Below are 23597 nucleotides of genomic sequence, written 5' to 3'. Positions count from 1 at the left end.
GTTTTGGCAGTTCTGTTTGCCTTCATGGGTTCTGTGTTCACGTATTTCTTGCGTATTTCAGAGTTTCCCAGCGTAATTTCCGTTTCGCCCTCAGTCTGTCCTCCTGAATGAATATTTCCTTCCATCTCCACCTGTCTCCAGCTTGTAATCCCTCACCTGTTCCCTCTCCCTCAGCAGCCCAGCCTTTATATTCAGTCTCTGGTCACGTTCTCATCGCTGAAGCTTCGTCCTTGAGTCTCCTCGCTGCTCGTTTAAATTTACAGTTTGTGAGTTTGCTGCCGCCACGACAGACTTTTGTTTCGGTTTTCCTGAATAAAAGTATTTTGGTTTCTCGTGTCGCCTGCGTTCTGGATCCGACCTTCATCCGCCCAATCGGATAACTCAGCTCCAGCTTGTGAAAATGCAATTTGTCCAGTTTTGTTTAAGTCACACATTCTGTAAATGTTTCTTAAGATCAAAAATATATCTTTATTATTTCTAAAGATAAATTCCAGCCAACACAAGACCAGCTAACACATCTTCTACGTTTAATTTTTTAAAACTACTTTCCATGACCCTGAATGAGTCCAGTGCAGCCATTTTGGGACAGTTTAGTGACATTAAAAGTGTAAGGAAGTTTATCTAATCCAGTTTAGAGATTCTTGTCTTGTTGGTAGCAGTTTTTCCTCTCCCTAACCAGAACGCAGCATCTGAGGATCAGGATCCAGGGGCTTCCCACACAACCCCAAGAGGACGACAGGGAGAGTGAAGCAAACCCCCAGTTACACACCAGGATAACTAACATGCTCCTAATGATTGTGAGAACCGGAGGAGGGGACAGGGTGAGGAGCGAGGAGCGAGGAGGGAGGAGGGGGGAGAACTGAGGCGCAGAGAGAGAGCGAGAGAGAGAGAGAGTGTTTATTTAAGTTTTTCGTCTCCTGACTCAGACAGAGAGCAGACTGCAGAGGATAATGAGAAACAGATCTGTGGTCGAGAGGAAGAGGATGGAGGGGAGAAGAGGGGGCAGAGAAGTGGTTAGAGGGGAGGAATGAAGAAGAAAAGGGGGAGGAGAGAGAGAGGAGAGTGACAGCCAAAAAAGGGGGGGTTTGTGGCGTTCGTCGCCACAGGAAGCGTCCCTCTGATGTTCAGTAACTGACAGTTAACTCTGCAGCCCTGGTGGCCCGGTGCTCCTGACCCGAACCAGAATCAGGCGGGCTCAGACCCGGGATGTGGACACAACCTGAAAATTAAAGATTCCTTTCGTGTCAGAGTTTTAGACTAAGACCATCACCACCGTGCACAACCTCACTCTCAGAGTACGTGTTGAGGATGACTCTCGGCTACTTCCACATCAAATCTTAGCTCGATCTGTTAAACCGACTGAGCTGTAGCTCGTTTTGTTGTGTTGGCTGAGGTTGACAAGTTGTATTAGGCTGGCTCTAAAAAGAAATAATCAGTTGTAGATGTTTAATGACCGTTTCCTGAAAGTTTCAGTAAAAATCCGTCCAGTGGTTCATGAGACACACGCACAAATAATCACAGGAAAGCCACAATAACTGGGTGAATTAAGAAAATGTGAACTGAGTGCGACTAAAACAGAAACCTCCACAGTGAGGAGGAGGAGGAGTGACGCCGGGGAGGTTGGGTATGGAGGGGGATCCATGACTGACACATCCAGGCTCCTATGGGGGATGAGTAACGGACCAACTCGGGCTGGGAAACCCACCCAAAGGGAATTAAGGGTGAAGGACGACAAAAATATTTGATAAACTTTTTTCTGTCCCCCTCCCCTCCCCTCTTCATGTCTGAACGGGACAGAAGGAGAAGGAGTCATGGGATACCGATGGAACTGGGATTAAAGACGCATCTTAACTTTGGGATTCGTTTTTTTTTTTGAAGTTTTAAGATTTAGTTTGGATCCGAAAAGCATCAAGTCTGGTAAAAGCTGAAGAGGAGCAGCAGTGTGGGGAAGTTTTGCAGAACCAGAACCTCGAAGATGAGGACTTTTTGCGCAATGACGCGCTGATGGGGAAAAGCTAAAAGAGTTTGGGGGGATTGCTTCTGTCAGAGTTTCCTGGCGCACCGAGGACTTTTACTGGAGATTAAGATTGTCATCTCTGGATCTTCTGGATCTCGGGAGAGGATTGATGGGGGCCGCGCCGGGCTCGGGCTGGGAGGATGGCGAGTTCGAGTTCAAGCTGGTGTTTGAGGAGGACCCGCCTGAGCGCCACATCCAGGGGCCATCCCCGGTGCGCGCGGCCGAGCCGGAGAGCTCCGTGGCCGGGGAGGAGAGCGAGGGCGCCCTGCTGCACCTGGACTCCTCCGGCGGCAGCAATCTGGGTCAGATTCATCTTTTAGGCTTTACGAAATCCAAACAAAGAGTGCCTCCGTCGCCTGTGCGCGCGAGCTCATGTGGCGTGTTTGAAAACCGCGTATGGTGTGTTTGCGTGCCAGTTTCCAAGGTTGGCTTTGTTTTCGGTGTGGTATGCATCTGCGTGCATATCTCACTGTATTCCTGCTCGCTGCGCTCATTTGCGTGAGTGCGTGCGTGCGCGCGCCGCGGCCCCAGACTCAATGTGTTTCTAATCAGCTGTGCGTGTGAGCAAAGTTAACAGCTGCCATCTGGGAAGGAACCTCAACCTCTGTGTACTGAACGCACCACACACACACACGCACACACACACCTTATTCTTTCACTCAGACTCCACTCTCTCACTCTTTCACATCCAAACATCTCATATACAGTCATTAGTTTCACTCCCTCACTGGCATTTGGGCAAAAATGTGAATTTAAAGATAAACAAAAGAGCAAATCTTCACTTCCGGTGAACTTTTGCGTCTCCAATTATCAAACAAGCTGGGTTTTGGAGCTACAGTGCTTAAACTTATGTTTTCTGATGTATTTGGATATAAAATGCAACATATCCTGATCCAGCTGATACTAAAGATGCAGTTTAAGCATTTATTGTCCCTCCTCCTCCTTTTTCTCCCCCTTCCTGATACATCAAGTCAAACTATCTGCTGATACGGATCCAAAACTATTTTTAAGCAACATTAATGTCATTTAGCAGTCCAGGGGACAATTCTCTCATAACTCACGGCCTACTACTAAATATACTTTAAAAACACACATCAGGACCAAAATAGGACGCTCTATAAGAAGTTAGTGTTCCAGTTCTCTCCACCATAAAGTCATATTATCTTAAATGAGAAAAAAATCACTTCAAAAAAAGATTTATTGTGGATTTAATTATTTTAAGCTGTCAGGCATCTTGCACATTCAAGCAGACCTCTGTTGCAAACCACAGCACAGACTGTGGAGGGATTTAATCTATTCAATATATAACATAAAACTCATTGTTTTACTCAGATATGTGTGAAACAACAAAACTGTGTTTCTGCTGTTTGTGCAATGACAGAAAATCCAGTCAGGAAATGTTTTTATTGCTCGGGATTGCTTTGAGTATAAGAAAGTATGACATTAGATGGATTCATATTGGTGGTAAAAACTCGAGAACTAGCGTGCAGAACTATCATTTTATTTTGCAACTTCTTTGGTTTTAGACCCACCGATCTGAACCTAATTAGTTCTGAAAGGTTAAACTCTTAGTGTGATATCCTCCAGAGTGTTTTAAAGCCACAAGATTTATTTCTGTAGGAAGTTTTTCAAATAAACAAGAGAAAAAAAAACAACGTTCAGTAGAGGTTTCAAAGTTTAAGACCTTCGACTCATTAAAGGGTAAAACATCAGATTTTACATCTAAAGATTTGGCTTCTCAGAACAACTCTTTGCACTCAGTAGCTGTCAGGTAGATTTCGTTCACTGTATTGCATTATAAAGGTGGTTTCTTTTACAAAAACAAAGAGAAAAAGTGATAAAGTCCCATTAGAAACATCTCATGACCTGCTGAGCTGATTTTGTGACCTCTCATGAAGGCCCTTTAGCTCTCAGGTTAGGGGCAACAGCTTTTTTTGATTTAAAATCCCTCCTTTTACTCCTAGATTTGCTGTTTTATTGCGTTTGATAAGTGTTAGGTAAGCTTTCGGGGCTCATAAACCCTACCTCTCTGCACACACACACATAAATGAGAGTTATAGAAGAAAAATTCATCCGCTGAAGAGTTGCCTCAGCACTGCAGCTTTAATCACTTGGAAATATTTCTTTTGCCAGGAAACATTTGAAGAGATTTTTTTTTTTTTTCTCAAGTCGTAATTTGTTGTTGGCGGTTTTTTTCCCGTATGTCCATTTTGCCCAAACTTTGCCTGCGTGGCTTTCCTCCAGCGCAGAACAACAGTATCTGGTGTTCCGCTCGGCTGAAACGGCGTAGCCTGCAGCGCTCGTGTCCTGGTGGTGGTTTGGCATAAAACAAAAACGTTATGGTGATTTCATGCCTAGGAAAATCTTGGTTTTTTTTAGTGCTTTAAATATTAGCAGCACAGTTTGAGGTCATTAGTGTGAAAAGACTTGGATCTTCATTATAATACTTGCAAACTGACTCTGATGTATAAACAAATATCTATTATTTTAAAGTCTTGTCCTTTAAAAAAAAAACAAAAAACAAGTCAAGCTATCAATTACTTCATTAAAATGTTCACCAATATCTATTTTGTGTTGCAGCTCAGGTTATTCTTTCTATTTTCTTTCCTGCTGCGTATTTAAACACTGAATTCCACCTTTGTGCTTATTAAATATTATAGCCAGTCCTGAGTTCGTTAAATAAAATAAACAGTTAATCCAGCCTCGCATTAGGACTGAAAACATGGACTCGATGGAGCTCAGCAAGAAATAAAAATATAAACCAATTCCTTAATTTTTGTAACATCTGTAAGGATATGTGATAACATTAATGCCTCTGTGCAGCAGATGTGTGTTAAATGATGCTTAGCTCAACAAAATGCAACATATGAAATTCAAAAACATCAAAAGTCTTGTCTGTAATATCATCAAAATCACATTGAGCATTTATATTTATATATCTAAATGGTTCCTGTCGGGTTCTTGTATCACAGATGGCTTCTCGTGTCCTCTAGCCAGACGTTTGTGATTTAACAACATTGAATTTGATTAAAAGTTGTTTATCCCATGAGTGAGAATCCATGCAAACTGCACGGGTTTTCCTCTGTTTTAAAAGTTTAACACTCATCTGACAAAACTTGGAAGCTGTTGCTAATTTTTAGCTTTTTGTAACTTAAGATTTTTTTGAAAATAGTGAACTTCTGCGCCTTCTTCACCCAGAAAACGAACACAAACTGAGATTATTTGTGAATAAAACTAACTTTAATCCCCCTATCCGGCCAGCTTTCTGTCTTTGCATCAATTTTAGGATGATTTTGTTGACTGACAACGCTAACAGCTCCATAGAAAACAATGACACTGATGCTAACACCAGAAAAAGCCTTTTACAAATTCTGATTTAAGTGAATAATAAGGTCAATAACAGCTAAATAAAACAATGTCTTTGGCCAAATCAACTACGGTTTCAATGAAAGTTTAAAGTTTGATCTAATGAACTGCTCTATAAATAAATAAGCTAATAAGTTAATCTCACGAAAGCAAGATAATGAGATGAATTAACTTATCACGGATAATTTAGCTTTGTTATCTTAATAAAGAAATTCCTCTCCCGATCTTGAGATAACAGTATTAAAATAGGCTAAATAACCGAAGCTGCAGCTGTTTTTTTTTTTTTCTCTTTACACTGTGCATTTTCCATATGGCAGCGATTATAGTAAATCAAGGAAAACTAATGTGTAATAAATGATAAAGGCATGCAAATGTTAAAAGAATCCTAACTAATTTGGTTTACAGCATGCTGATTGAACTTTAATGCGACCTTCGTACTATCTGGAAAGAAAAACAGCAAAAAGGCAAACTGCTGTTTCCCAGAGCTGTCACTGTGGTTCAGGAAAGAGAACAAAACAAAACAGTTGTGAAAAATAATGAATTACGTAACCAAAAGAAAATCCACAGCGTAAGATGTAAGAAGAATTTTGGTTTCTACGGAGCTCCTGTTGTCTGTTAGGAACCGAGGCAACATTTAGAGCAAAGCAATCGTTTTTTTTTAACATTCATTCATTCATTTAGGTACAGACAACCATCTAGCTGTCTCTCATGTGGGACACTCAATCAGCATCCCCAGCCCGCCACCCTCGTCCAATCAGCGGGCAGGAATGCATTCCCCGCCTCCTCGGCGAGCCGCCATCAGGGAGTTTAGTGGAACCTACGAGAGCCTGCCGGCACGCTCTGTCCAGGTAAGACAATTACTTCATTACTCTTCGATTACTCTTATTATCGTGGTACTCTAAATGTCTTTTATGTGTCTGTTAGCAAAATATCTCATGCACAACTGAACTGATTTTAATAAAATTCCCAGGAAGAAATCATTGGATGTACACCTACAGCTGATTAACTTATGGAGCAAACCCAGTTCACAGCTAATCAAACTTAGCCAACACAGAAATACAGATAACTTAGTCAATTTTACAGATATTGAGCTAATTTTTGTCGTGGTAGTAGCTGAGAGTCATCCCCAACACGGATTGTGAGCCATGTTGGATCACACTGGATCTCTGTTTAAAACTTTGGCATGCAATGCAGCAGGCGTTCATTTTTCAAAACATTATTTATTTCTTTAATATTCGGTCTCGGGGGCCAAAAAAACCAGACCTAATCTGCAAACTGTAAAAATCCCTTGAGGTTAAATTTTTGTGTTCTGTTTAAATAAAACCAACTTGACTGGATATAAAATATGTAACCAGTCCAAGTCTGCAGGGTCTGAGCAGACCATTTGGTCACAATCTTTAACAGAAGGAAAAACTGAACAAATCTTACAGTTTATCAACATTTTAATATAAAATCTTTTCGCAGACAAACTACTGGTATTACCCATTTTCAGGCACAGCATGAACATCTGTTTTCAGGGACTTGAACTTTGTTTATTCCTTATTTATGTACTCAGCTACTTGTTTTTATCTGTATGAAAATGGTGTTAAGTTACCTTGTACCTGACTCATTTCATGTTGTAAAAGCTGTTAGATTTATTGTATATTTTTGTTGGTTTTGTTCTGCTTAAACAGATTAGTGGTTGTGGTGATTTGTATTTAAAATAAACTTTGAAACAAGTAAATGTTGAGCTTTTATAACATTTTGCGATTGTGTCGTCAGAAACATCCCTTGTTTTCTTTTTTCTTTCTTGCAGGTTTCCGAGTCTTGTGTGGTCAAGTGCCCCAGCATCCAGATAACCACCATCTCACCTGACGAGGACCCGCAAACCATTCCCGATTGCTGGAACATAGGTCGTAGCGGCGGGTGGGACAGAGAGCGTCTCTACCTCCCCCTGCTGGACCCCTTCACGTACCGGGACAGATGCCCGGGGTCCCTCAGCCCAAGCCCCGCCTCCAGCCCCTCCTCCCGAGGCTGGCTCAGCCCCGCCTCCAGCTGCGACTCCCTGCTGGTGGAGGAGGAGGAGCTCAACGAGGCCACCAGCAGTTTCGGACTCTCGCCGTCCTCGAGGCCAACTTCACCCGGGGGTAAGAAGCGTAGAAACTCTCCCCTGGCCTCTCCCTGCACTTCACGAAGGGGCAGCTACTCCGAGGAGCTGCACGCGTGCAACCTCGAGGGTGGAGACTCCGCCTCTCAGTCACAAGCTCCGCCCAGCAGCTGTGAGCTCAACATCCCACAGAAAACCAGAAAGACATCACTGGAACAGGTACATAGAGCTGTGGTGTCCCCAGAGTTTGCAAGAGACAATTCAAATATTAAATCAAGACATTTTGGATTTCAGTTGTCTCCGCGGGAGGCGGATCAGGAGCAGACTCCCGGCCACAGCTCTCCATGCCCTCTGCCAGACGCCCAGCAGACCAGAAGAGACCCCCCAGCCCTCAGCATGGACTACCTCCCCGTGCCCCCCTCTCTGGCCTGGGGCAGAACGAGAGCTAGCGCCCACAGTCCTCTGTTCAGGCAAGAACTTCTGATTAAAGAGGTTGAAGCTCAGTGCTCATTATCACAACATAAAAGACGAAAGTTGAGTTTTTTTGTTACAAAAATAGGATTTTCTAATGATGTTAGGTACCCTAATATGAGTTTTATTCAAGTTGTATTCTTTAAAATATCTTCAATGTTGAATTAGTGACTGAGATCATAAATTCACGAGTAAAATGTTTCCTGAGGTCACAATTAAAGTGAGAAAAAGTGGTTTTTTTTTCTGTAATCATTATTAATACGAACCATGAGTCGCCCCCTGCTGGCCGTTATAAAGAACGCAGGGTTAATTGTTTGGACATTGGCTTCATTTTTCAGATCAAGAGGCTTCGTCAAACTTTTGTTCACAGCTTGTTCATGTTTTACATTTTATTTAGGTGAAGACAAGCCTAAATTTCCAGATTTGAGAATTTGCCAGAACAATAAATATTACAAAGTTCGCAGTTTGATTTTGGGTCAAGCAAACTTTTCAGCTATAGACAAGAGAAACTGAAGATTATTAGCTGCACCAATTTACTTCAGAGATTAAATAAAAAGCCACTTTTTCTGTGTTATCAATTATGCAAAGCTACCATAAATATAGAATAAAAATGCATATCTGTAATTCAGCTTAAAGGTTTACTTTTGTTAACATTCTGCTGTGATTTTGAATCTGACTACCTGAAAGTTTTTTTGAAGTGCAAGTAAAAGTAATACCAACTAAAAACTAAATACTACACAAAAACAAATAAGTGCATGTAGACAAATGTACATTTATTTATTTATTAAGTTGTTTCATATTGGAGCTTGATTAGGCGAAATCTGTCTGTTTGGACTTTATCACCAAATTGTCCAGCTCCTCGTCCATTTTCTGCTCTACTTGTCAAGATTTTGAATTTTCGACTCTTCTAAGATTTATTAGTGTCCAAGAAATGTTTTGAAGCTAAATCATTTTTAGTGCAATCAGATTAATCCATGTTAGATGCAATTTTACAGCAAAAGTCTCCACACAAATGTTCATTGTCAGCTTTTGGTTTCAGTCTGCGTTATATTCAAAACTTCTAATTTAGCTTACACCTAAAAGTTTAGTTTTTTTAACCAAGTGCTGGTATTCCCTTGCTATGTTTGGGTAATTTAGATTAAAATCTTATTATTTGTGCAGGTTAATAGTTAATATTTGCTCCCTTCTGTGTTAGCTTCAGATCAAACAGTCCAATCTTTCTTCCCCCCTCAGATCCAACGCTCTGCCGCCGCTCGACTGGCCGCTGCCGTCCCAGTTTGACCAATACGAGCTGCGTATCGAGGTTCAGCCCCGCCCGCACCACCGCGCCCACTACGAGACGGAGGGCAGCAGGGGCGCCGTCAAAGCTGCACCGACGGGACATCCCGTTGTCAAGGTCAGGCGCCGTCCTGCAGACTGACAGACGACTTAGTGACAGAAAAGGGTTCCTCATGTTTGCATTAGGATTGCATTTTCAAGTTATGCTACTTTAAAATCTTTAGGGTTTTATTTCTCTAATTTAATTCCAGACAGAAATAATGGTTTTGTTGCGATGGCGAAACAAAGTCACATGTTGTGTCACTGTCGTCGGCCTCCTCACAGCTTGACTTCACCGCTCACACTGTGTCTCTCTGTGCAGCTGTGTGGATACACGGAGAGGAAGCCGCTTTCGCTGCAGGTTTTTGTTGGAACAGCCGACGACCGCTCGATCAGGCCACATCCTTTCTATCAGATACACAGGTACTGACCTCCAGGCTGGTTTTTGTCAGGAAGGAAACCCGTCGCCTCGCACGCTTTTAAACGGCGTTCATCCCCAAAGGACACTTTGCTCACAGGACGCGTCACCTGACTTTAACCAACCTATCTTGGACATGTTTAAGTACTACGACAAATAAAACAAGACATAAAGGAAACAATAAAAAGAACAGTCAACACTAAACATGTTGAAAAAGGGGTAGGAAGAAGCATATCATGTTCCCATTCTTTTCTGTCATTTAAAAACTAATATTTGTTCATTACTTCCTGTTTATCCTACTAATTAGTACAATTAGTACATACAGCCTTTTGGTTATGTAGCCCCAGTAACGCCTCAAGGAATACACATAATTAAATATATATATATACATACATAACACACATATATATTGTGCAATAGTGTATAAAACTATTCTTCCTCCTTGTATCATGTAAAAACCTCATGTTTGTTTGAAATCTAACCTGGTTGGTGACTTTATTGATTTATACTCGAATTCTGCTTGTCGTCTTGTTTTCAGCATCTCCAAAAGTCTTGAGACATCTTTCCTTTTCTTTAGATTTTACTTCTAAGGAGTCAGGATCTCTTGTATTTTTCTTAATAGTGGTCTTGATCAGCATTTCTGAAGATATTTGGCTGTTTTATTACTCATTTTCATTTGTTTTATTTGGTTTGTTCAGACAGTTAATTCTGACCTGTGCATCATTCAGACAAAACAAGGCTCCTAAACTCAAAGGTAACCAGTGTTACAACAGGCGGCTTCGTAAAAAAAAAAACTACTTTAAATGGGATTTATCCACTTTGTTGTTTGTTGTAAAGTCATAATTAGTTGCCATTTATTAAAAACACCAAAGATAACCCAGTTTAACAGCCATAAACGTATATTTTAACCAGCATTTACAAAGAGTTGTTATCTGAAACTGAGTAAAAATGTCCAAAGGATCAAGACAACTTTAAAAGATTACAAGAATGTCTGACTGCTTGGAGGAAAAATAAAGAGAAATTGTGATCGGTTTCATCGTTTTGAGAAAGGATGCTTTGAGGTGAAAGTGTCTGAGAACAGTTTGTATGAGAGGGAAGCAGCTGGTTGGCGTACAGAAAAGTGGGCCGAGCCGCCTGAACAAACACGCTAAGTTCAGACGTTTCTCCTCCTGCAGGGTGACCGGGAAGATGGTCGGCACCGCCAGCCACGAGAGCGTCCAGGCGGGGACCAAACTCCTGGACATCCCCCTGAACCCGGAGAACAACATGACTGCTCTGTGAGTAGGAAAGAGAAAAGTAAAAGTGCATTCACTACAGGTGAATACTACGGTGTTTTAATTAAGTATTTAATTTTTTCATAAGTAGTAAGTTTTCATTGATTACTTTTTTCTTTTGTATGAAAAACTGGAAGAACTGGGAGAGCGCAGTCCTCCGCCAAGTGGAATTAAAAAACAGGGCAAAACAAGATTGCAATTTAATTTAATTCACTGTTTTTTGTTTCAATCCCAACATTTCATCCAAATCTGGTGATTAGTTTTTACCTGATCTTTGCTGACAGACAGACAAACAACAGGAAACAGAGGAGACTAAAGGGTCACCTGTAGGAGCAGAGACAAGCTTTTAACAAAGAGTTACCTGTGACCTTTGACCCCATGAACTTTGAAATCAGCAGGCATCATCTTTGACCCATGAGGCGTCCAGCTGTGCAGTTTGACGTTCCTACATCACACTGCTGCAGAGTTAGAGCACGAGGGTCAACTGTGATGTTGACCTTTGACACCATGATGTTGAAATCAATGGTGATCACCCTTGACCTAAGAGGTGTCCAGCTGTGTAGTTTAACATTCCTGTTATACAGCTGCACAGGGATGACCTTTGACTGGTAATCCCTGGTACCATATTTGACGTTTCTTGAAAATTTCATGAAAATTTGTTCATAACTTTATGAGTAATCTTGTGCACAGACAGACAGACAGACAGACAGACAGACAGACAGACAGACAGACAGACAGACCCTTTTGTTACCTCCATCGAGGAGGTGATGAACTGAAGGAAAGAAAAAAGAAAAGTGGAGCAGCTTTTTTCAGAAATGCACAGATCAGAATAATATCTGCTCAAGTTCACGGGATTAAATCAATCATCTGTTTGTCTTTAGGATCGATTGTGCCGGGATTCTGAAGCTGAGAAACTCAGACATCGAGCTGAGGAAAGGCGAAACAGACGTCGGGAGGAAAAACACGCGCGTTCGCCTCGTGTTTCGGACTCACCTCCCTCTGGCGCCCCCTGTGGCCGCCCCTGGACGAGTCCTGGCTCTGCAGGTCGCCTCTCTGCCCATCGAATGCTGTAAGCAGTCGTTTTATTCACTTATTTATCACAGTTTGACAGAAACGTTTAATGAAAATCTAAAAACGTACATTTTCCCTTTAAAATCCTAAACATGCTAGTTTGAAATTAAAGGTCAAGCATTCATTGGAGGAATGCATATCGCCCGCAGCCTTTACATTAAGATCACCTTTTGTTGAGAAAGTTCTGTCAAACTTTCAGCTGCAGTCATTTTTTGTTTCATAACAGCTGGCTGTGGCGTCCATCTTGAATTTGGTTGACTCCAAAAGTTAATCAGCTGTAAAAGTTCACCCGATTGCTCTCGGAGAGTTTCATTATCTGTGGTTCATGAGATATTTTGCTAACAGACAGACACAGTTGACTCCAACAAGTAATGGCAAAGTTTTAAACAGATCTCAAGCGATCAATTAGAGCTTGGAGTATTTGTTAGGAATGACTCTCACCTACTACCACACCAGATTTTAGCTCAGTATCTGTACCCTGGCTTTGTTAGAGCCATTTTTGTGTCTGCTAATGTCGCTTAGCTGTGGCGGCCATCTTGATTGGGGTTGACTCCAAAACCTAATCAGTTGCAGATGGACATGTAGGAGTTATATTCTGAGAGTTTCATTAAAATGCTTTTAGTGGTTCGTGAGATATTTTGCTAGCGGGCAGACAAACACACAGACACGGGGGGAAAAAACCTTTATTGCCTCTTTATCTTCGACGGTGGGCGATAACGAGTGTTTCTGTAAGAGACCGCAGAGGTCATCGTGTGTTTTCCTTTCTCTGTGCCTCAGCCCAGCGCTCAGCCCAGGAGCTGCCCGTCATCGAGTCCGTCAACCTCACTTCCTGCTCCGTGGAGGGAGGCGAGGAGCTGCTGCTGAGCGGGACCAACTTCCTGCCGATATCCAGAGTCCTTTTCATGGAGCGAGGCACAGGTACGAGCCCCGCGGTTACGCCGACCCTTCCGATGCAATCGGTGCGCCAGAACACAGGCGAGCAGATAAAGTCGTAATAAGAGACTCGGCTCAGATAGAAACAATTTGGAAGAAAAATAAACATCCACAATTCTGTAATCATGGAAAAAGAACAAATAAATAAATCTGCAGAGCAGAAAAGTTGATCTGTCACGTAGCTCGATGAACTGTGGTTATTTAAAAATGGAGACTCTGAACAATAAATGGATTAGTCTGAAGAAAATAAAACTTTATACAAGAACTTTATTTTGGTGGGTCGATCTAGTTGTTCTTTTTCCACAATAAAACAGCCTGCCAATGCAGTCACTGTTCGAGTTTTTCACAATGGCTGCTTTACAGCCAGCTGGGTTTTTTATTTTATTTATAAAGTTTTAATACAAATTAAAAGTTTGGACACATTTGTTGGTTTGTGTTTTTTATTCTGGTTGTCTTTTGTTTGATAGCTTCACACAAGCAAAACTTTGCAACAAAAGCTTGTTTTTAGTGCAGTTTTACAGCCTGAACAGAGTTAACATGTAGACTTCGAGGTTTAAACTTCTTTAACGACTCATCTCATTAATGTACGTGTTTTTACTTACAGAACTTACAATGATTTTTTTCCCCTGATTCCTTTACTTCTTGCTTTACCAATCATAAGAAATACAGTTAAATAAAGTTGTAAAATAAGTAAAAACTAAATAATTTGGATGCACAGGAATTCAACTTTTAATACTTATAAAAAAAGAGCTTCTTAGTCTCCATGTTTTCATTTTTGAAAGTTAAATGTTTCTTAATTTTAGTCCAGATTTTAAATATAAACACAGTTAATAGTTTTGATTAGAGCCACATGTATCAAAATAAAATAACTTTTCTGCTTTTTCTTTTGTATTGTAAAATAACATAACTTAACATATCAAAACTCATTGTATTGTAACATAGGCTAATGTATTGTCTCCTAACATATAATATTGTACCATAAAGTATTATAATTTATATGTATCACAGTAAAATGTATTGCAACATATCATATTGTGCTGTATTGCATTGTGACATTTTATAATGTATTGTATTGTGACATATCTTAACATATTGTAAAGCATTGCAACACAATGTATCGTAACATACTGTAATGCATCGTAACTTATCCTAACACATTATGTCAGAACATTTTATTTTAACGTGCTTTAAAAGTTGGTATGAGAGCTTATCAATTGGGTTTTTTGTATCTTAAGGTATCACAACTATTATAATGTGACCTTTTATATTTTAAAGTAACATATCATAACATAAAGGAACATATCATATCGTAACATAATGTAATGTATTGTAACAGACTTAATTTTTTTCTACTTTTTCATGATTTTATCATAAGGTAAAATTCATAGCTATCAGTGAAGTGTAGAAAACTCAGTCCATAAAAGCTTTGGTTCTGCTTGTTTAAGAAAAAGTATTAATTGATCAACCTGACCTCTTTTTTCGTCTCCTCTCACATATCAGATGGTAAATTACAGTGGGAGGAAGAGGCTCACGTTGACCGTGACAACAGCAACGAGGTAATTTTGTGACGGTCCTCATGCTGCGTTATGTGATTTTTGTAATTCCTCATCCGTATTTATTTATTCATGCCTAACTGTTTGTCCTTTCAGTGTTTGCTGTGTGTGAGGGTTCCAGCCTACAGTGACCTTTCCATCAGTCGGCCCGTGTCCGTCAGTCTGTACGTCTCTAATGGGAAGAGAAAACGGAGCAGCACTCACTGCTTCAAGTATCTGCCTGGTGAGAGTCTAAATTATTGGACAAGTGTATTTTATTTTGCATTGTTACAACCATCACTGGTGTTTATAATAATGTGAAAAACCACAGACACTTATTGTCTGATTCACTTCAGTTCATTCAGCAGATCGGCTCTGTGATGTTTGGGATTTGTAACTTTAGTACTTTTTAAATTAGTTAACTTTTTACAGAACAGTCAGTGAGTAACTTCTCTGTTGACAGGACAGAACAGCAGATTTTTAAATGTGAAAAGCGCCACAGATTACATTTTCTTCTTGTTTTTCTTCTCAGTTCTGTTTAAAGAGGAGGACCCGTTGTTGTCCCGGCCCTCGGTGCCGCCTCTGGATGGGGGTCCTGTGTACCCGGCGGAGGCTCCACCCAGGATGGACAGAGGTTTCCACATGTCAGAGGACCGAGGCCTCGGTTTCCACCTGCCCCCCTACCCCGCTGCCATCGCCTACCACGAGGAGTTCTGCTCCAAGGCGGACCCCCCGGGGGAGGAGCCCGGCGGGTCCAGGGCGGCCCTGTCCGAGCGTCACCCCAGTTTTGAGAACCTGGAGCTGGGCTTCACTGAGCTCCTCCCACCTCTGTACCCTCGCGTCCCGCAGCCGTCCTCCCCGTCTCCATCCCCATGGCTGGACTCCCCCTACCTGTCCTCCTCCCCCTCTCCGTCCCACTCCTCCTCCCTTAGCCCGTTTCCAACGGAGAGTCCCATCTCCAACTCCCCCCTGCCTCCTGTCCCCACCTCACCTTTTCTGCAGTGCTCAGCGTTTCCCCCGGAGGTGTGTCCCTCCCCGCCCTCCAACCCTTATCAGGACACCTGCCCAGCACCGTACTCCCACTACGAGGGCTGGGACCCCCAGGGGAGAGTGTTGGGCACGGGGCAAGGAGGAGAGGGGGATGCTAAGATCCCGGAGTGCCCTCTGGAGTTTACCAGCTCTGCCTCCATCCACCACATCACCTTTGAAGAAGGTGAGATCAGTTCATTACAAAGTTATCGTACGATAAAAAGTGGACTAAGACGATTTGTTTTTCCTCTCTCCTTCAGTGTCGGAGTTCATCGGGGAGGACATCCAGGCTTTTCAGTCCAGCTCACACTTGAACAACCAACTGAACTGATCTCAGATCAGCTTAAGACGCCCATTTGACATCCATCATCACGTTAGATTTCCTACGTGCTTGGTATAAAAATGGGTTTCTGCAGCGCTCTGTAAAGTTGTCAGAGGACTCCGGTTACCAAACACTTTTGTAATTCAATTTTGATCACAATCAACTGTTTTATAAAGGGAAACTAATGTTTTAAAATGTCATATAAATTATATTAAAAGCTGTGTCATTATGGATGTTTGTTTTTCTATCCTGCAGCAGCTAAAACCAGAGAGGTTTTATTTTCTGTGAACGCTGAGTCCTAAATAACTCGGCTGAAATTTGCTAAAGAAGCCGAAACTGAGCTGTTAAAGCTAAAATGAGCAGTTTACTAAGCTAAAGCTAAAAGGAGCAAAATGTTAACGTAAGGCTGAAAGTAGAAAGATCGTTGACCAAAACTAAGAAAAGGCTCACTGAAAGCTAAAAGTAGCTAAAAGCATTAAAAAGACTATTTAGAAGCTAAAAGTAGCAAAATGCTAATTAAATCCTAAATATAGCAAAATGTTTGCTAATAGATAGAAGTAGCAAAAAGCTAGCTGAACGAATTGAAAGGCTAGCTTGAGGTTGAAAGTAGCAAAAGGCTAACTAAAAGCTAAAGACAGCTAAAAACTTACTTTTTTAAACTTTGTTTTTATTGAACATTTTTCAAATTTTTATAAACAGCTGACAACACATTTAGTAACTTTTAAAACATAAAAGTAACTAGAAGCTAAAAGTTGCAAAACGCTAACTAAAAGCTAAAAGGAGAAAACCCTCTAGCTAAAAGTGTTAAAACACTAGCTAAAGTAGTAAAGCTAATTGTATCAAAACAGTAATTAGCTGCAAAAGGCCTGTTGGAAGCTAAGAGTAGCAAAAGGCTGGCTGAAAGTAGCCAAATGGTAGCTAAAATCTGAAACATACCTGTAGCAGAAGCTAAAAGTAGCATAAGAGGAATCTGCTGAAGCAGAATTAAAAAATAAAATGTTTTAAAAAGAACTGATCTTAATGTATTTTTATGTGAAAAGTATTTGTAAATTAAACTAAATATTTTGAAAAGTACAACAGTTACAAAAACACAAAACACATCTCCTGAACGAGCTGAAGGTTTTAAGCTAAAAACAGCACAAAGGCTGCGCTCACAATCATATCCTGGAAGCTAACATCACACTGAATCAGCCTCACATTAATGTCATGAAAAGAGATTTTAGAGGATTTACTTCCTCTGTAATTTTGCTGAAGTCATAACTTCTTCCTGACAGACATTTCCAGCTTTGGCTCCTGTTTTTATTTCTGGATGCAGCTCGAGAGAGACATGGAAACTTCCTCAGAAGCTGCGACTAACTGAGTGGAAAGCTCCTGGTCGTTTAAACAATTAACTTTTTAATTGTTCATTTTTCACAGGATGCTCAGGTAATAACTGTCCTGGGGAGCAAAAGAGGAGATAAATTTATTTACACATTGTACGGAGGAAGAGATGGAGTCAGAAAAGGTGAAAAACGTCATTATTGATAAAATAGTGTTGCACAAAAATGGTTTATTTAGACATATTTCTCTAGTAAAATATTTTAAATGCTAAAGGAAAACAAAGAAAAACTGGTGAAAATGAACAAATGTGAAACACCCTGATGTTGGAACATTTTTTTTTGTTGTTTTGTTTGTTTAAGGTAGAAGTCACATAAATTAGGAAGCTGTTTACATTCCAGAACATGTTTTAACTTTTCTGTCTGCATCAATTTAAACTTTATTTGTCATTATCAGCATAGTTTCCTAGCCTATAAATAGACGAGCAGGGTCAGTGTGACTTCATGCAGCTAAACAACTTGTAAACATCAGTATTCAGTGCGAGGAATAGTTTTCAAAAAGCTTTTTATTCTTTTTCAAATCATCTTCTTATTCTTGTTCTTTTTTTTCTAGAAATACCAGTTTCTCCTTTCCCCACATTTGCCATTTTAAATTAAAGCTTGTTTTATTAAATGCAAAATAAATTATTATTTAAAAAGGCAGTTTCTGTAAAAAAAAGCAGCATAAATGAAGATTTGCTTAAATTTGTTTAAGAAGCTGAAACTAAATGGTTAAAGTTAAAACAATTTGAGCTAAAGCTAAAATTACTGCAATTAAAGCTAAATTAGAAAAAAACAGTAGCTAAAGGCTTAGACTGGTAATATAGTAGCTTAAAGTTAAGACCTTTAAAACAGTGATCTAAAACCGCTGAAAAGCTAAAACTGTCAAAACAGTAGCTAAAAGCTAAGACTCTCAAAACACTAGCTAAAAACTAGGACCTTCACTAAAAAGCTAAAGCTAGCATAGCAATAGCTGAAAGCTTGGACATTCAACACACTAGGTAAAGGCTAAGACCTTCAAAAAAAAGCTAAAACCAGCAAAACAATGCCTAAAATCTTAAATCTTCAAAGAATAGCTAAAAGCTAAGACCTTCAAAATAGTAGCTTAATGCTACGACCTTCAAAACATTTAATAAAAGTTAAAACTGACAAAACAGTAGCTAAAGGCTAGACCTTCAGAACAGTAGCTAAAGGCTGAGATCTTTAATATAGTAGATAAAAGCTAAAACTAGAAAAACAGTAGCTAATAGTTAGAAGTAAAGCAAGTATGCTAAAGTTTATTTTAAAGAGAATAAGTTTTTTAATTAATTTATTTATTTCAATGAGAAAGAAATATTATAAACATATTTCAGTAAGTTTAAAAGTTACAAAAGTCATATTTTTATTTTAAACTCCTGTTAATGACACTTTTTGATTGTTTAAGAACTTTAAGTACTGAGTGTTGTAGCTTTATGAGAACAATTTGTGCAAAATGTTAGATTTTCGTTTTTATCAGATTCTCTCTTTTTTAATGTTTTAAAGATTTTACAGTCCAGCAGCTCAGCACAGATTAAAAACTTGTAATTTACTTGGATTTGCAGCAGGAGGCAGATCTGGACTGCAGTAATGTTCCCATCACAAAGATCTGTAAACCTTTCAGCATCCCGGAGGATCCACTGACGCTCAGATCCTCATGAATCATTTGTCCCTAAATGAAGCTGAAGTCTGGACTCATCTGACAGAAAATAATGTTTCTTTTTATGTAACACAAGTTCATTTCTGTAGTTGTGTTAATTTTAAGACGCAGCAGCAGACTGTCTCTGAGTGAACCAGCTTTCTGTGGTTTCGCTGATCCCTGCAGCAGGATGGAGCTGCTTGTTTCCAACACTGAGATTTCCCCAAACTCCCTACATTTATTCATAAAATTAGGCACTAAAATTCCAAACTTCTTTGCATTTCTGCCCTCATTCTTTTTTAATTGCATCCCCGTTGGAGTTGGCCTCCATGTGGGGAACGACAACCTTTCTCACTCAGGGAAAAAATAAAACAAAAACTAAACTTTTGGGTTTTTTATGCTCGACCCTGACATCCTCATCTGTCAGAAACATGATCTTCCTGAGCTTGTTTATTCTAATTAGTTTTTTCTTCTAAAAGTGTGGGAGGCACTGCCCTCTAACGTTGTTTAGATCTTCTAATTTAATTACCTTGGTCAGTGAAGAAGAAAATAAACTTTTGTTAAATTAAATCACTGTTTGAAGGAAATGAACAAACCACAGATTTATTTAGTGTTATTATTATTGTTTTGAAACATTTCCTAACCTTTTAGTTCCGCATGAAATCCTTCAAAGTGTCATCAGAGGGAGCCTTAAACCGCAGACAGGAACAACCTGACCATTGAATGAGTGTCTTTTGGGTTTTAAAAAAAATAAATGCCTACTGATGCCTATTTTTAAATGTTGATATGTTGAAAATAATCTTACAGACCAGTGACTGCTGTAATGTGGCAGAGCAGTGCAGAAAAATGGGTTTATTGTGGCTGTAACCTTTGATTATCGCTTCATTATTATTATTACTGAGAGGCGTGTGTCTGCATGTGTGTTGGTCTGTTAGCAGAATATGTCATGAACCACTGGATGGATTTTAATTAAACCTTCAGGAAGTAATACAGAGAAAGCGACCATTTGATGCACATCTACTGATTAACCCAATTCAAGATGGCCGCCACCGCCATCCTACCTTAGAAAACACATTAAGGGCTACGACTCAACCGGTCTTACAGATACAATTTGATGTGGTAGTAGCTGAGCGTCATCCCAACACTGTTTGTCTGTTAGCAAAATATCTCATGAACCACTGGGCAGAATTTAGTGAGACTCTCAGAAAGTAATTATTAGTCGTTCATCTGCAGCTCGTTAACATTTATTCAAGCCAATTCAAGATGGCTAACTGGCCACAGACAGGTGAAAGTCGGCTATAATTCAGTCAGTTTTACAATCAGCTAGTCAGGGTGTGGTAGTAGCTGAGACTGATCCTCAACACATTCTCTGACTGTAACTCTGTCATTTCTCAATTTAAAATGATTTTTAGTTTTAATCTCTGGCATAAAAGGTGGCAGACAATATGCATTCCTTCGAGGAACGCCAGACCTTTAATGGAACCATAAAATGCTGCTCCACAGGCCGAGCACTTTCCCGTTAAAGCAGGTGAGGAAAAACCTGAAATAAATCCTTTAATTTATGGATCAGTGGTTCGAGCAAAGAAAACGGATGGATGGATGGTTCGAGCTGTTATCCTCCAATGATAGAGTCGGAGGTTTGATTCCTGGCGGCAGTCGCATGTCGAAGTGGTCCTGGGCAGGACGCCAAACCCCTCAGTGCCTCCGACGTGCCCCATCTGAGTCTGAATGTGATCTGAAGCTCTGATCAGACTCCAAAGATGATTATTCAGATCAGTTTTGCAGAGATGTCGTCGAGTGCTGTGTGGATGGGTGGATAGGCGGATGGGTAAAAGAGGCCACAGGTTGTGTTGTAAAGCGCTTTGAGAAAGGTGCTTTTACCATGACTCGTTCGTGGCCTGTTTGTGATTAAAACTCCCACAGATTGCAGAAAGAAAAGGTTATAAATCAAACTCAGGCTGAAGCTGTTTCTCTGCTGAGGAGGACAAATGAATAACAGCACATCTGACTTTCTTCTGTTCTTAGTTAAGCATCATGTTGTGACTGAAATGTTCGATGTTCCACGACTGCCGGCTGCGTTGTGAGCATCAGAACTCGTTCTGAGGTCTGTTTTTTCTAATACCGAGCTAATGTAAGACTGATGACTCTGTTGGATGCGGTCGTAACATCATGAATTAATTTAGTTACCGAGCAGGGAAACTGCCTCCATACATAACTTTGTTTTTATTGTTTTTTTCTGCTGGGAGATAAGATAAAACAACCTTACGAACCCCGGAACAACACAGACTGAATCAGGCTAATATTGACTCTGATAAAGTAAAGGAAATAAAAGAACTGCAAACGTTTAACAGGAAGTAAAGAAAAATCAACAAATTTCCTTCCAAAACAACTATGACCAGAAAAGACATGAATAAAAAACCATCCTGAGGAGTCTCTGATAACAGCGCTTTAGATGTTTTTGGCCCTGTGAATTGTTTAAATGGAGTTTTTATGGGCTGGGCTTGCTTGTTTAATGTTAACTTTAACATGAAAGACTGAAATACAGCCAGATCTGTGTCCATACACCCCCCAAAAAAGAGAAAATCTCCGTCTAAGCTCTGACCGGTCACTTTTACTGCCTTGAGATGTTTCAGTTTACACCCTAAAACACATGATGAGTCAATGTTTTATTTCATTTTCCAGAAAATTACTAATGCTAACATACTTTTAGGACTACAAATGTATTTCTTGCCACTGTTTGTGCAAGTGTCTGCTCTTTTTCTAAATGTAAGGATCCCCAACATTTGATTTGTTTGCTCTGTAATCTGCGTTTATGGGATTTGAAAAGCAGGACATTCTGTTTTTATTTACATTTTACTAACCAAACTTCTTTTTTATACCAGGCAAGCACTGAATTTAGTTCAATAAGGGTTTTAATTCAACAACAACCCGAACGAGTCAAAGGAGGGAGGGCTGGGTCGGAGAATAGTGTGACCTTAACGGCTCGGTTATTTTGATCGTTATAACAGCAAAAATTATCTGAGGAGAAGTCCAGTTGCTTTCTGTTGAACCACTTAGGTTCGTCGTGTCCTGGATGACTGAGAATCTGCACCAACTGCTTTCATTTTTGTGTCATGCTGATTATTTGATCATTATTTGAGTCATAATATTTCGGCTCGGTGATTCAGATACACTAAAACACTTCTAGTTAGAAAACTAGAAGGCACCACCCATGTCTCAGAAAATTAACTGTGTGTTTTATTGAAACGAGCGTCACAGTCTTCTGCAGCAGACATTTCAAACATTTACAGAAACCTTAACCCTCCTGTGGCCTTCAGGTCAAAGTAAGTAAGTAAACATTTATTTGTATAGCACATTTCAGCAGCAAGGCATTCAAAGGGCTTTAAATCATAAAAACATCAGTAAAAGTGACCCAAAGTTCAAGAGTTTCTCTTCCTCGCCTCAGTTACGAGGGCTTCAGGAGGGTTAAATGTGGACTGATTTCATTTCCTTTTTTTGTGCCGTGAATCATTAAAGCTGGTGTGAGTCACAGCCATCCCTGAACCTTGTTTATAGAAAAGATTAGTCTTTTTTCCTGCAGATCATTTTAATGAGTTTGGTTGCCAGGAAGAGAAGAGGAGGGAACAGAAATTGGTGAGTAAGAAATTAAACTGATAAAAATTCAGATTTGGAAAGTCATGTATATCCTTTTTTCTTTTTGAGGATTTGCACCTCCAAGCACAATGAAATGTGAGGTTTTTACAAAACATACAAAAATGTTAAAAATTAACATGGATGGATGGATGGAAATAAAAAGGCCCAAATAAGCGACATATTGGACCTTTAAACCAACATAAACTTCCACACTCATCTGTTTTAAATGTGATTTTATTAAAACACATGATTACGTTTTATTACAACACTGTTGTGGTTTGCACACTTAAAAAAGTGGAAAATAAAAAAAGTAAAAAAACTAAAACACTAACGACAGACAGGAAAGTCTTTTTAAGCACTTTCTCTGAGTGTTTCCACAGCCGTAGCCAACTGATCAGAATAATAATCAATTAAGCAGGAACTGATTACTGTTAGTTAGTACATGCTTCGGACACAAAAAACAATCTAAAGCTAAACAGAAAATACAAAAAGGAGGATTTAAACTATGCTTATGATTTTAAAAATACATATTTTTTACTACATGTATATTTTTCATTGATTGAAGCTTGCAATGCATTTATAACAGGAGCGAAAGGCAGCCGAGCATTCATGTTAACAGCAAGTAAACTAATTTAGCATCAATTTGAGTTTTAAATCATCAACTGGATCGACTCTTGAAGCTGTAGGAAGAAATGTTGAATCCATCGAGCGTCACTGTTAAGTTCTGAGACTCGCAATACATAAAATCCTTAAAAAATGTAAACTTTAAAGTCTTGATTAATGACTTCGCTTTGATTTCATACATCTAATATATGTTCTTATGTTTGTTGACAGTTTAAATGATGAAATATCTAACATCTGACTGACATGCTGACATGCATGATACAAATATAAAACAAAGATAAGCCTTCAGTTGTTTTCTTTTTTCCGTCATTTGTCGTGGCAGACTGTTTACTCACACCGGTTTGAGGGTTGGCCCGGTTCCTCGGTGGAAACCAGAAATTTAGAAAACAGGAGTCCTGAGGCGTGAAACACAATAAGGTTTGGATAAAAACAACAAAATACAAACCCCACAATATTTCTGAAAACCCTTAATTTTAGATTTTAGAAACAAGAAAG

General features: G+C 39.8%; 1 protein-coding gene across 1 annotated transcript; it reads left to right on the top strand.

Annotated features, from left to right (window-relative positions):
- Positions 1-1750: 1750 nt before the first annotated feature.
- nfatc4 (nuclear factor of activated T cells 4) lies at positions 1751-16067 on the top strand. Its single transcript, XM_017410800.3, has 13 exons — positions 1751-2319; positions 6065-6231; positions 7179-7688; positions 7764-7939; positions 9174-9336; positions 9580-9680; positions 10851-10952; positions 11831-12018; positions 12798-12938; positions 14454-14509; positions 14603-14729; positions 15018-15698; positions 15775-16067. Exons 1-13 carry the CDS (start codon positions 2127-2129, stop codon positions 15843-15845), a joined length of 2676 nt encoding a protein of 891 aa, XP_017266289.1. The 5' UTR covers positions 1751-2126; the 3' UTR covers positions 15846-16067.
- The last annotated feature ends 7530 nt before the right edge of the window (positions 16068-23597 follow it).

This window comes from Kryptolebias marmoratus, linkage group LG20 (genome assembly GCF_001649575.2).
Source record: "Kryptolebias marmoratus isolate JLee-2015 linkage group LG20, ASM164957v2, whole genome shotgun sequence".
In the NCBI taxonomy this organism is placed as follows: Eukaryota; Metazoa; Chordata; class Actinopteri; order Cyprinodontiformes; family Rivulidae; genus Kryptolebias; species Kryptolebias marmoratus.
The sequence above is the reverse complement of the archived record's forward strand: the minus strand, read 5'-3'. Positions and strand labels throughout refer to the sequence as shown.